The sequence below is a fragment of the Dreissena polymorpha genome, chromosome 12, assembly GCF_020536995.1.
Source record: "Dreissena polymorpha isolate Duluth1 chromosome 12, UMN_Dpol_1.0, whole genome shotgun sequence".
Classification (NCBI taxonomy): domain Eukaryota; kingdom Metazoa; phylum Mollusca; class Bivalvia; order Myida; family Dreissenidae; genus Dreissena; species Dreissena polymorpha.
The window spans coordinates 7,815,247-7,830,580 of NC_068366.1; the positions used below are offsets into that span (position 1 = coordinate 7,815,247).

Below are 15,334 nucleotides of genomic sequence, written 5' to 3' on the forward strand. Positions count from 1 at the left end.
AAACAAAAGCCTGAAATGGTTGTTTTATAAGCTATGTGTATTCAAATCAGCGCAGTTGTTTTCGTTTAAAAATAGTGTGGTGCAACTCATTTGGTAGTCCTCAAGTTGAAGAAAAATCTAAGAGATGCACAACAATTATATAATATATACGTGCCTTTCCAATAATGTTTAATGAATTTGATAAATATTAAAAAATATAAGTTATCAAATATCAAGCTTTATTAAACAAAATAAAACAACTTCAAATTGTGGTATGATGCATGACTAAAAGCATTGAGAAATGATCACACCATCCTTAACATAGCATATTAAATCAACTCAAAAAGTAAATGCAGTTTTTAGAACATCTAAGGACGATTTGGAACTAAACATTTTGCAAAACGTTTTCATTGGCAGTGATCATTTACAAAGTCATAACAAACTTTTAGGTTCACAATCTGCGAATGGGTTATGGTGTGTTGATCAGGTATTGTCACATGATATAAACTATTTGTGGTTAATACATCAGTCAATAAAGTAATTGTTTTGACATCTTACACATTCGTTTGATTTTAGACGATGAGGAAGGTATTGACGAAGGAAGTTCTGAAAATTATCAAGAAAGTAAGACGATAACATTAATACTTTTTACCCTGTGATTTTGTTTTATATTTTTGAAGTCATTTTAAATAAATTTAGTACAAATTCTATTTTGTTTAAGTTAAGACATTTAAAACTCTTAAAGTTGAAAATGTCTCATCTGATGCATGACACAAAGCAAGTATGTAATACTCACACAATGCATAACATAATATATTAAATCAATATTTTTTGTATAAACTGAGTTTGGTCAATGAAATTTCTAAACACGAGTCATTAACTCATTTTGAAACTTCATATTTTTCTTTAATAGTTTTCATAAAATTGTATGGACGTTCTGATATTTGGTTTAAAATGATCTTTTCATAAGTAACAAAACATCGTTTAGTTACACAATTTTCGAATGTCTAGTTTGAGAAAAAGATATTTGGATCAAATATTGTTATATGGTATGAATTATTTAAGGTTACATTTTATACTTTGCAATCAAATAAAGTTATCGTATCGTTATCTTACGAACTTTTAGACGATGTCGAAGGGAGTGACGAAGGAGATAATGAAAATAATCAAGAAAGTAAGACGATTACATGAATACTTCTTTATATTCGTTCTAAGATTTTATTTTGATAACATGAAACCCTTAGTATCGTAAATAAGTAAACATTAAATATGGAAAATCTTAAATATGTAAAAGAGTGGACATCCCTTCCCATGGATGAATTACTCTCAGCAGCACACAACCTATCTGACTGGAGGAGGGTCTTTTTGTTCGTCGTCCCCCATTTTCCCCCAACGGCCAAAAAGGTCAAGGAAACGATGATGATGGTATTTTAATGAGTTAGATGAACAACTATTTTGTCATACTTTTCTTGAATAGTCATAGGGCGTCTATGTACACATCTACGCTATATCTATAGTAGCGTTCATTCTTTCTGCTTAATAAGCTGTTTTGCACTGTTAAAACAAAAGCGCATAAGTTGAGAATTTAATTTTCTAGTAAGAATTACATTCACAGATTCAAATTTATGTTTCCTTTCAGTGATCGACGCACGACCCATTTCTGAACATTATTATCTGCCATTGACAGGTAAAGTATTACTTCATGAAAAAAATCGCGCGCATATGCTCGCATGCACGCACGAATACACACAGTGACGTTTCAAACAGATGCATAACACATTTCTCTTGTATCGTGTGTAACCGTCCGCATATTATTTGGTAAAAGACTGTTCAAAAGCAACATGTTTTATTATCTCAGCATATTGCGGCTATATCCTGCAACTTCTTAAGCAGAACATAACCTAGCTTTGGAAACACAAGAATTAACTGTCATGTTATAACAACACATACATATTCGCATCACGCCCCCACCCCGAAAAAAACCCCAACAACAAATAGAATATATAGATATAATCTTTGGCATACATATTAATAACCCGGAACCATCCCGAATGAGCATTTAACGTTCAAATTGTGATGCTTTCAAAACTAAGGTTCAGATGTGCGATTCCGATCATCAACAGAAATGTTGTATATGGTTAAAATAGCGTGACGATCAGACACATAGTCTCTGATTGTCCTTATGGCATCTTTAAAAGAGCCTCATTTTGCACATTCACATCGGGAGTCTTAAGATTAGTGTAACAAAATCATTAGAATATGGTATAGATCTACACACCGTTTCAGACGTTACATTGTGAAAAAGGGGTTAAATCATCTTTGAGATTTAGTGGTATACGCTTTGACATATACATCTATAGACCAACGTGCTAATTTTAATCCGTCGTACAATTTTCCGCCAAATGGTAAAGCTAGTCTCTAAAGCTAGCCGTAAAACTCGAATTACAAACGTCACTCGCTGCGATACGATAGTATGGATAGACGCATATGAATATTTGATAAGCTGTGCTTTTTAAAGCGGGTATATACGATTTTTTATATGCGTTTAATTGTAATATATTGATAGAATATGTTACAATTACACGAAATAGGAAAGAAAAATTATACATTAAAGCCGAATTTCATAAAATACAGCAAAGACAAATTAGCGGCCCGAGCCGATTGTGACGTACATATTTTCCTATAATAACCGAAGCATTCGTCTTTGTATTCGGATTGGAGTTAGTGTTCGTGTGTCGTATGAATAGATATCGTTGCAGGAATTCAAATAACCGTTAAACTAAGTTTAGATTCACATCGTACATGTATGATATACATGCTGGCGAATTCGGCTGTACAGCCGTTTTCAATTTCAGAATTAAATATCTGGCTTATTTCGCATTTTTTGACACATGTTCTTCTTAACTTTTATTTTAATATATATTTAAATATATATATATAATACGTTTTTACACATTTTATATAAATTCATAAATATTTGACAAAATCGTATATACCCGCTCTAAGTATAGCATTAAAAAAGGTTTATCTACTTATAAATTGTGTTGTTGTCTGTCCATAACGTTAATAAGTCTATACGAAGATACAATTTGAAAGATGATTAGCGCATAATAAATATTTAAGAATAAGAATAAGTCATTAATTTTGTAAAAGCCTTTTTGAGAATTTCTTTATTGTTATTACTTATTTTTTACGATATACTGGTTTGTAAAAATGACTGTTCATATGTTTGAGGTGCAAAGGCCCCATTTTAAATGTGATATTTATATATTTTTTCATGTTCCATTTTCAAAGAATCTATAATACAGCAGCCTGCGTATAAAGTGTATTGTAAGCTCTATCGGAATAAATGATAGGACACATAATTAATGGTTAAACTGATAAAAAAAATTGTTGATGATGAATCGATTTGCAACAAGACATCATCATCGTCATCATCATCATCATCATCATCATCATCATCATCATCATCATCATCACCATCACCACCACCACCACCATCATCATCATCATCATCATCATCATCATCAACATCATTATCATCATCTGCTTCTTCTTTTTCGTCTTCTTCTTCTTCTTCATAGACACCATCGTACTATTCCAATGAACATTATCTTCATTACAATGATCATTATTGTCCTCATCATTATTTTAATGTTATTATAATGATCATAATCATCATCATTATGATCATGAACAAGGCAAAATCAATCAGAAAGATACAAATAAGAAATCAATTGTTTTAATGTTCAAGTCCTATCACTTAATCAGACAAATAACTTATCACTTAAAACTTGATCTGAGAACTGTATTCAAGTAAAATGTTCAGCTAAATGGATTATACTAGTGCAATCTTTTAAACATTTACGTTGTTTTTGCTGCAAGATAAAGGTATAATTAGATCAATATCCGTTTCGACTAAAAAGAATCATTTATGAAAATAAATGCTAACACAATCAACAAACTTACATGTTCGCTGTTATCCGTTTAACATTGTATTTGGAGTTAAATTTTGCATTCACGTAAATGCATGCATTTCCTTGGAGAAATTTGGTTCCGTACTTTCGTACGCTCCGAGAAATTAGTTTCTGTAACTATAGGGATATTTAGATATCCATTAAACTACCTCGCAAAAAAGTTTAAGTACCATTCAATGTTAACATGTTTATACTTTTCAAAGCATATAGTTAAATAATTGTCATTGTTTTGTTTTGTGAAATACCCCACGAATATTTTAAGTGCCCGCTATTCACAAATTCATAAGTTGAAGAGAATGATCATAATTGCTAACTTAAAAAATCGGGGAATGTTTTGGTACATTTGTTTTTCTTCCAAATTTATCTCTCGAAAATAGCGATGAACATAGCAAAAACAATGACGTATCATGATTGAGCATGCGCAATGTCGTCGTGTGATTAAATCCGAAGAGTAAAAAAATGGTCAAAATGTAAAATGAAGATACACACGCCGAAAAATACTTTGAAATGCACGGCAAGTAAGACCATTTGCTATGACAAATGTTTGTGAATGTCTTCTAAAGAAAGGACACATTTTAAGTATATTCAATCTTTTCTCAAGTGAGGACGTTTGTGTTTGGACAACGGGCCCTCATTCGTATCTGCTTCATTTGATGGTTGGACGGACAGATACACACATTTGCACGTTTTATCAAGATGCAATACGGGCTTTTTTCTTAGCGTATTTAAATAACTGAACAGTGTTTTATACAAAAAGGCATCGGTTATTTAAAACATTAAATAAATTGTTACGTCAGCATAATACGACTTCACAGAATGATAAAGCGACCTCGATGAGATTCATAGTACTAAATTCACGTTTATCAATTGCGCATTAGTTCGCTGGTAAAACTACGTAAAATTCCAATAACAAATACTTATTCATACGACTGAACACGTCCAGGCTAACTATATTATATATGATATTTGCACTTGAAACTGGGTCAGAGCGAATCCTGTTAAAACGAGTTTTGAAAATAGAGAATAATAGGTTAGTGTTGATTATAGATCAGGTTTATCATGCGAGGCTTAGAAAACAAAAAGCACGAGCCTTGGCGAGTGCTTTTTCGTTTTCGTGCCGAGCATGATAAACCTGATCTATAATCAACACTAATCTATTATTCTATTTATCCCACTTTTTATTTTGTAAACCTTTTTATTTAAACAAAATTAGTTTGACTGGATAATTTCGCTGGATTTATGACGTCATTTCGTCGAAATATTGACGTCATTTCCTGCCGTTGATTATAGATGATATTTAATCAATGGGGCTTTAATCAACCGAATTCGCTGTAAAAGTGGGATAAATACATTTTACGAAACATCAAACGTATTTAATAATGTATATGTCTTGTTTTCAGTACGTGAAGAAGATTATGGCAGAAATCGGCAGAACGATGCTCCTTCTACGGGTAAGTTTTGCTAAAAATTACGCAATATATAAACCATGATCGCTTAGGTTTTTAAATGTCAATAGTCCTAAAATAAAATCGACGCATGTCTAACAATAAGAACAAACATGCATTTTCTGGGTTGTTTTTTTCCGTGTTTAGAGGTGTGTTTTCCACAGACACCTGCCTTAATCATGTGTCAGACTTTATTAGGTTCCATATGGATAAAGGTCACCTTGAAGGCATGATTTTAATGGAATGTCAAAAAGCTGTTGACACAGTAGACAATTCAGTTCTTCTTATGAAATTAGAAGCCATGGGTCTCGGTTCTGATGTTCTTCAATGGTTTAAGTAATACCTTTCTGACAGGCAACAACTTGTTGATGTAGATGGTTCTTTCTCTTCTAGTGGTAAGGTTACTTACGGTGTTCCACAGGGATCCATCTGTGGACCACTACTTTTCTTAATATATGTAAATGATATGCAGGCAGTTGTTGTATGCTGATAATTCTGCCATTCGTGATGCAGGTAAAAACAGGTCTTTCATTGAATAAGAACTGACAGATTAAATACAGTCTGTCAGTCAATCGTTTATTGACAATAAACTTTCTCTTCATTTAGGTTAAACAGAGACCATTATATTTGGTTCTAAACCTAAGTCAGATGCTTGTGTCAATGTTAGTTGTAATGATACTCATATTCAGTCAACTTCTACAGTCAAATATCTTGGTGCTACACCTTATCAGTCTCTGTCTTGTGATTACATGGCTACTCCTGTTGTTAAAAAAGGCCAATACAACGTTAAAGTTCCTGTATAGAAAACGTGATTTTCTCTCATTCCTCACTAAAAAACTTCTGGTCATGGCGCTAATCCAATGTCATTTCGATTACGCATGTTGTTTTTGGTATCATGGTATTACCAAACTTTGAAAAGATAAACTTCAGGCCACACAAAATCAGTTATTAAGGTTTGTTCTCAATCTCTGTCATATGTCACATATAGGTTATGAACATTTTAAGATTTTGAATTGGTTACCTGTTCAAACGAGAGTGGAACAAACTACCCTTTGCCATGTTTTCAAAATAAAAAAATGTTTGGCTCCTGAATATATGAGTGAAAACTGTGTTCCCTTTGACACTCTACATTCATACAAGATTAGGTCAAGTGAAATTGGATGCTTCATTTTACCCAAAGTCAAAGGTGTTGGTGCTAAATCTTTTGCATATAATTCTTGTGTTCTGTGGAACAAACTACCTTCCTCATTATAGAATATTACAAGTATATCTAATTTTAAGTTGTTAGTTAAAACTCATCTTGTTTATATGAAATCATCCTTTAAGATATATAAAGTTAGTTTTTAATTGATCCTCATTTTAATATATCTACCTTTTTTATACAAATAATTGTCTTTTATAACTCAAATCGGTGATATTCAGCTCATGCCTCTCTATTTCAATACCATCAATATCCAAGGAACACAATGGAAATAAGAGATTAAGTTATATTTTTTGTGTAATCCTTGGTATGATGTTATAATGATTTCATTTCTCATACATGTTCATTGTTTTACTATTTTATCCTGTATGTAGATCCTGTAAAACCGTCTTAAACCCCCAGTGCTTTGCATTGATAGTTCCAAGGCGGAGACCCCAGCTTTATTCTTATATGCGTTTATGTTGTTTGTATAGTGCTGTTTTGTTCTGTTTTGGCAATTGGTCACTTGCCTCAAATAAAGGACCAATTAATTGTATGTAATGAGAATGCAATACTGCTCCAGCAGCTGGAATTGCACTTCTTTAGATTAAATGATTTATTTCAACTTGATGAGAACAATTAAAATAAAATAATCACTTATATGAATTCGCAATTCTTAGTTCATGTATCGTACTGACAGCTGTCAAAATAGTTAAGTGTTGGTAAAACATTGTGTACAGTTTAAGATTACAATACGTATATGGAACGCCTCCAGTTCCTTTCCAAAGTCAGACTAAAAAATAGCAAGTGCACGTCTATTTAATATCAGAGATCATTTACTATGCACGAGAAGAATATACATTCGGTTTCATATAACGGATATATCGCGTATACCAAACACAATTTATCTTGTCTTTGTTTGCAGATGAAATAATATAATATCATTTAACAATTCTTATTAAATTTATCAGTCAATAACATAACATTTATTTCGCACAACACCATATATAGTTTCAAAATCAATATTCATCATGTGATATCAATTAAAAAAACGCATGTTAAAATAACATCATATGATTAACGTCATTTAGTTGCACTGTTCGATTAGTCGATACAAGACTAAATGAATTGGACCTGGGGGTTATTAATTCGCTTCGGTTACATTCTTTTTTGTAATAAATAATGCATCTTGAAGCTATGAAATACATTGTTTTTAACACGATTTCGATGGGCGATGTGTTAGTATTTGCAAATTTAACGAGTCTCTTGCCTTTGGGTTTTATACATTATTGTTGACGTTGTGTTGTCTTGTATTGAATGAGTTTAATCACTTGCCGTTATAATACAGAACAAAACATATAATAGAGTATTTTACTTGAAACTAAAAACGACATCTAATTCGTTACAACAAGGGCACTAACGTTCGCAAATATCATGTAATGCTTGTATGTAAATTGATTTTAAAATTAGGTTATCAATGTGTACAAGTTTAAACCAGTATTTAACCATCTTAACACATCTTGAGCCGAATTAAAGGCATGTGAAAACTTACACTTTGCCCTGAATGAAAAATCAACATAATATAATACGCTTCTATACACATTAATTTATTAGCATCGAAATTCATATTAAAAGGCAATGACACATCGTATGACTTTACGTTTATTAACGTGATGGTCATAAAGTAAACAAAGTAACATAATTACATCTGCCTAACACATGAAATGAATTAAATAAAACCAAATACCTTCTTTTTGAGTAAATAACCTAGTATCTTACTGCAAACATTATCATCGTTATGCATTGAATGTTGAAATCGTAACTTAAGGTGTAAAGTATGATTCGCATCAGTAATGTCCACCTATACTATTATGTCCTGTTTAATGTCTTTATTGTTTATTACATTTGTTTGTTAATCAAGGATAATTATAAGCACAGCGTTTTCCTTTTGCTATTATAGGACAAGGTCAGTCTGAACAACGGTCACATCAATCTTCAGCATCACCACTTCATAGTTCAGGCATAACGGTTACAACAACAGTCCAGATTGCTCAGACAGGTAAAATATTATGATAGAAGCATTTGACAAAATCGGTTCCTTATTTAATCCGCTGTAATGTTTTAACTAAGGAAATGTTAAACTACGTCACAGAAGCTTAAGATCGGCGCATGACGAACAAATGGTAAATGCGTGTTGACGTAATATAGACCGGTTTCGGGGATGGCTTGAACGTTGATGGCAAATCTTTAACGGATTTAAAAATGAATATGTTTTCACTCTAACATAATGGTTATTGCGTCCAGACATGTATTGTTTACAACGGCAAATCAATCTTATAAAGGCCATTAATACTCAAAATCAACAAATATTTCGTAAATATTTCGAAAAATAAAGTTTTAACAGAAAAATATTGTTCCTTATAGCAATAGCCAAAATGTCAACTCTAGATGTGGTCTGAAAAGACAGAATACACAATGCTCGTTTTTATTGTTTGTGTGACAATATTTTCAATATGAATTTTCCCGATATCCAAACATTTACGAGCGAACGCGAGAATGGCTTCAGGCAGCTAATGAGGACTACGTCGTGCTTCTGATGCTGCCCGATGCCAATCTCGCGTAAAAGGCTTGTTTGGATTTCCATTTCATTGTTTTGAAATTTCAAATGAAAATTCATGTTTTTGCAAATGAAATAAAATAAAATCATAAACAAAAACCTTATTAAATTTATCAATACAAATACATTTATTATGCACATCACAATATATAGTAACCAAATGTCCTGTTTTGGTTATGTTTTAAACCTAACTAGAATTTATGTGTATGAATTTTGTACTCAAGGAGCACATCTCATAATGAAATAGTATTGACATTATAAAAAATACAACCGTAAATGAACACCGCGTTTCAAAATCAATATTCGTCAGGTGATATCAATGTAAAAAACTCATGTTCAAATGACCCCACATGATTAACGTCTTTTAGTTGCACTGTTCAAATAGCCGCTACAAGGCTGAATGAATTGGACCTGAGGGTTCATAATTCGCCGCAGTTATATTAATTTTTTATATTAAATAACGAATCTTGAATCTATGAAATACATTGGTTTTAACACGATTTCGATGGGCGATGTATCAGTATTTGCACATTTATCGAGGCATTTGCTTTATGGTTTTATAACTTATTATTGACGTCGTGTAGTCTTATGTTGAATCAGTTTGATCACTTGCCTATATAATACAGAACAATACATGTAATAGAGTATTTTATTTAAAACTGAAAACAGCAGGAATAACTGGTTTGAAACAGTCAATGTTAAAATCATTCGTATTTGAACAAGACAAGACAAATATTTATTTAGACTTGCACAGTGTATATTGTCTTAATACTAGATAGTTCACATTAAATTATGTCACAGAGATAAATATAGAAATAATATAAACATAAGTAGCATCGTATTCGGCTACAAAAATAATAGGTAAAATAATTGTTATATATGGAGGATAACTATTTGAAGTTAAGTAGCAACATTGAAAATATAATTTCTTAAAATTAATGCATCTTTAACAACTAAGGCTAATTTAATAAGTTAATATTTATTCGTTATATTCAGCTATTGATGGAATGTATAAACAGAAGGCCTAATATAATAACAGCTCTTTTGGTAGTTTCTTCTAATATCAATGTATAAAGGACATTTATAAACAAAATGAAACTCATCTTCGACATCTTATTCGTTACAACAAAGGCAATACCGTTCGCAAAAATCATTTAATGCTTGTATATAAATTGATTTTAAAATTATGTGAATAAGTTTAAACCAGTATTTAACCTTCTTAACACATCTTGAACCGGTTTACAGGCATGCAAAAACGCACACTTTGCCCTGAATAAAAAATCAACATAATATAATACGCGTCTTTATCGTTAATTACTTTTTTTGTTAATCAATGACAATTAGAAGCACAACGTTTTCCTTTTGCTATTATAGGACAAGGTCAGTCTGAACAACGGCCGCAGCAATCTTCAGCATCACCACTTCATAGTTCAGGCTTAACAGTAAAAACGGAACAGGCTGTCGATAATGCGCAGCTGATTACTGAGATGGGTAAAATATTATGATATATATATATATATATATATATATATATATATATATATATATATATATATATATATATATATATATTGCTAAAGACATTTTCGGTTAAAATACGTCACAGCACAGAAGTTTCAGATCGGCGCGTGACGAATAATTGGACAATGTGTGTTAACGTAAAGTCAACAGGTTGTGGTAATTGCTTGAACGTTGATTGCAAACCTTTAAATGATTTGAAAATGAATTGTTTCACTCTAAAATAATGGTTATTACGTACATATATGTTTTGTATACAACGGAAAACCTGAAAAAGGCCATTAACACTCAAAATCAACGAATACTTCGTTAATATTTAGAAAAGTAAAGTAAAACAATAATAAAAAATAGCCTACCTTATAGCAATAGCCAAAGTGTCAACGCTTGATGTGGTCTGGTAACACAGAGTAAACGAGATACAAAATGCTCGTTTTTATTTTTTTTGTGACAATATATTCAATATGAATTTTCCCGATATCCAAACATTTACGAGCGAACGCGAGAATGGCTTCGGGCACCTAATGAGGACTACGTCGTGCTTCTGATGCTGCCCGATGCCAATCTCGCGTCAAAGGCGTGTTTGGATTTAAATTTTTTATTCATTGGATACTATGAAAATACGTTTGTATCATAAAAATGTACTTGTTTACTATCATGGAAAAGAACGGGCTAGTTACTTAAAGTAAATAACAATGAACTAGATATTCGGCTTTTAAGATTATCTCCTGAAACTGAACCCTCTACCGCAATCAAGCTCGTACAAGTATAGCAAACACATTGGAAATTCACCCAGGCAAATTCCTTTTATTTGACTAAGCCAGAAATCCGCGAATTTACGTTTCCGATTTCATGATGAAAATACATTGTTTTACAGTTATAAAAAAATGTCTGATGTATGAGGAAATGACGTGAATTAACTTCACGATGATAAGTTAATAAACTAGCATAATGTAATAACAAGAACCTTAGTAATCATTTAAAGAAGAAGTCGTAATTCAAGATGTTAATGACTGTTTGTATAGTGTTTTAGTATGCGTTCGTTTTGTAATGTTCACCTATAATGTTATAACAAGTTAATGTCTTAAGTTGTCACGCATTTTTATGCCCCCGGTAGGGTGACATATAGCAGTTGAACTGTCCGTCAGTCAGTATGTCAGTATGTGTGTATGTCAGTCTGTTCGTCCGTCCGAAGAAAACTATAACGTGGGCCATAACTTTTTCACTATTAAAGATGACAACTTGATATTTGGCATGCGTGTGTATCTCATGGAGCTGAACATTTTGAGTGATGCAAGGTGAAGGTCAAGGTCATTCTTCAAGGTCAAATTTCAAATATATGGCGTCTGTCCATCCAAAAACTTTAACATTGGCCATAACTTTTTCAATATTGAAGATAGCAACTTCATATTTGGCATGCATGTGTATCTCATAAAGCTGCACATTTTGAGTTTTGGAAGTTCAAGGTTAAGGTCATCTTTCAAGGTCAAAGGTAAAAAAAATATTCAAAGCGGCGTCCTCATGAAGCTGCACATTTTGAGTAGTGGAAGTTCAAGGTCAAGGTCATCCTTCAAGGTCATCCTTCAAAGTCAAAGGTAAAAAAAAATTGAAAGCCGCCAGCGGCGTTATCATGAAGCTGCTCATTTTGAGTGGTGGAAGTTCGAGGTAAAGGTCATCCTTCAAGGTCAAGGTCATCCTTCAAGGTCAAAGGTCTTAAAATAATAATTCAAAGCGGCGTTCTAATGAAGCTGCACATTTTGAGTGGTAGAAGTTCAAGGTCAAGGTCATCCTTCAAGTCAACGGTCAAAAAAATAATAATTTCAAAGCGGCGCAATAGGTGGCATTGTGTTTCTGACGAACACATCTCTTGTTTGTTTATAAAAGACAAATGCAAACAGACCTATTTTCCTTTAGATACGCATCGTCAGGATCAGTCTGAAGAGCAACACGAATCTTCACGCAATAGCAAAGGCAAAAAGGTAGAAGCAAAACAGGCTGTCAATAAGGCCGAGCAGAATGCTGAAACGGGTAAAATAGTGTATTACATGTTTTTAAATAGAGTTCATTTACATATATGACACACACACATATCAGCATATTGTAGACGTGCTGGTACTATGTTCGTTTTTTTCTACGTGTATTCAAAGTGATTTGAAGAAATTGTTAAAAAGTAATACCACCGTTCCTTTGATTATTTTTATTGTTAAACCTGATATGAGAAATTAATTTTAGAAATGTTTAATTACGTTGAAACACTGGCTTCGAATTAGCGCACGACAAATAAATGGATAAGATGCGTTTGTAGTACGTCAAACGGTAGTTGTCATGACAGAATTGTGTATGGCAAACTGTTCAACAACATGAACACGAATACATCATAGCCATATACAATCGGTATATAAACAAATGGTTTCAAAAGAAAACATGCTTTCTAAATAATCAATATATTTATTCAATGACCAGCGACTAAACAATATTCAATATATAGGAATTATGAAACCTATAATTATTCATTTGTTTCGCAATTCTAAATTAATGTGCCAGAATATATGTCAGTAGTGGAAATACAACCATATATTTTATAACCATTGCATCTCATTAAAAACCTGTTAAATTCATTACATGTGGATCTATTAAAAACACACTCCCCCGCCCTGATACTTAAATAAAGTGTACCACTTTTGCTAGCAACTTAAAATTGACATTTTATTACGTAAAGTATTTTTGTTGGATATGCAAGCAGGAGTTGTACCTTATTTTATTTTCATGCAATTTAAGAACTGTTAAGTGTTAATACATACTTTATTCTTACCTAAGGAATCGCCCTAGTATACATTCCTAATGACGGTCCGGTTGTGTTGTTCTTTATTTCGAAATTGCAAATAACTATAATGATTTGTAATCGGAAACAAAAAAAGCATTTTATGTAATCAACTCACATCTAAGTCTACAGAATATTTCCCCATACAGCAAGTGTCTTGTTCTACTTTGTTTTATATACAATCACAATGTTTCACAGCTTGAGAAATATAGTTAGCATCGCGGAGCGTTAGCAGCATCAACACAAATTAAGCAGCGTTAACAATTGCATCGCCATAAATGTTTCACTTGGCGACATATTGCACAAGGCGGACGCGAGACGTCGAACCAAACGCTAAATGTCAAAAACGTCATGACACTGCATGTCGTACCTGTAATTGTGTCGCAAAGTATGCTTCCGCTATTTTTTGCAAAATCTAAGCTCGTACTAATTTAAAAAAAACTTTCCAGTATTTCTGTCCTAATTTGAGATACCGACGTTCATAGGAGAGTGATCCAGTGTTAACAATATTGATTTATTCAAATAAACCCGTTTGTGGAAATAGTCCACTTTTGAATTAACTGAATCAAAATATTAATTATATTGAAAAGAAGCGTATTTCCGTGTTATGCCTGTAAACAGCATTTAAAGGTCATGACCTGTCACATTTAATAATAAGCACGCCATTCGTTATAACGACTTTATATGTCGCCGAAAGCTTTTTATCAGTATATGTTAATACACACAAATTAAAGTGGTACCAAGATTAAACTATTGCCTATCAATAGAAAAGAACGTACACAATGCTATTAACTTATTTGTATTAAATAAATGCTCAAACCCAAGTCAGAAAGTCAATCTATTGCATTATATATGCAACACTTCATATAAGCGATCTCGTACGTATATTTTGTTTCTTAAACACTTTTTATTAGAGCATATACTTTGATGTATTTAATTGTATAGCAAACTTAGATAAATCTATCCGTGATTGAAACATATTTGTTCTTTCATAATTATGTTTTCATGTAAGAATGTAAGTTGTCATTGCTTTATATTATTAATTTCATATACTTATATTAAGGTATACGAATGTTACTATTCGAATACTATATTATTATACGAAAACGTGGTAGTGATGAAGACGAACTTGACGTATTTTGAGATAAGTACGCTTAGACACGTTTTTTTTAAAGGGCGACTTATTTTGCCTATAATAGCCAAACTCAACCCATTGAAACGCATAATGTTTTCGGTGTTTTAATATTACTATGTTGATAAGATTTTTGTATCTTGATGATATGCGTGTTTGTCTTTTTATTTAGTAGTCCCGTCGACGTCGTCAAAAAGACAACGAAAGAAGAAAAAAAGAAAAATGAAATTGGAAGAACAAAAACACTCGCTTGGAAACACATCACCAGAACCACAAAACACCGCAAAGATGGGTATTTCAAAGAAGAATGTTAGAGATGACCAAACAGCAAACGACTCTAAAAGTAAGACATAGGTGGTCATATTTAATTACATAAAAGACATTTGTTAACATGATACCTGTTGTTTTTCACGGCTGAATATGAAGGACACACAACATTGTCATAGTGAGTCTAATTGAATCTCCGGAAAAAGTGAGACATTTTTAAAATCATAAATATTACTTTTGCTCTGCAGTCTCGATAAACGTCTCGTCATTCGATAAACGCTGTCAGAAGATTTTATCATGTTTACTTTTTTCTATTTTGCAAAACACGTTTTCTTGTTTTTTAAAACATGCTTGTAATATATTGATTAACAATCGACTTATAAAATGTAACCTGAATAACC

General features: G+C 32.3%; 1 protein-coding gene across 9 annotated transcripts in view; it reads left to right on the top strand.

Annotated features, from left to right (window-relative positions):
• Window positions 1–15,334, top strand: part of LOC127853635 (uncharacterized) — a 56,228-nt gene that overhangs the window by 31,900 nt on the left and 8,994 nt on the right. For 8 of the 9 annotated variants that reach the window (XM_052388309.1, XM_052388311.1, XM_052388313.1 and 5 more), the window contains 8 exons: window positions 556–603; window positions 1,106–1,153; window positions 1,619–1,666; window positions 5,357–5,407; window positions 8,542–8,640; window positions 10,573–10,689; window positions 12,628–12,741; window positions 14,839–15,009. In XM_052388309.1, coding sequence (XP_052244269.1) covers window positions 556–603; window positions 1,106–1,153; window positions 1,619–1,666; window positions 5,357–5,407; window positions 8,542–8,640; window positions 10,573–10,689; window positions 12,628–12,741; window positions 14,839–15,009 — 696 coding nt within the window. The remainder of the gene's footprint in view (window positions 1–555; window positions 604–1,105; window positions 1,154–1,618; window positions 1,667–5,356; window positions 5,408–8,541; window positions 8,641–10,572; window positions 10,690–12,627; window positions 12,742–14,838; window positions 15,010–15,334) is intronic. The other variant, XM_052388317.1, reaches the window with a different exon arrangement.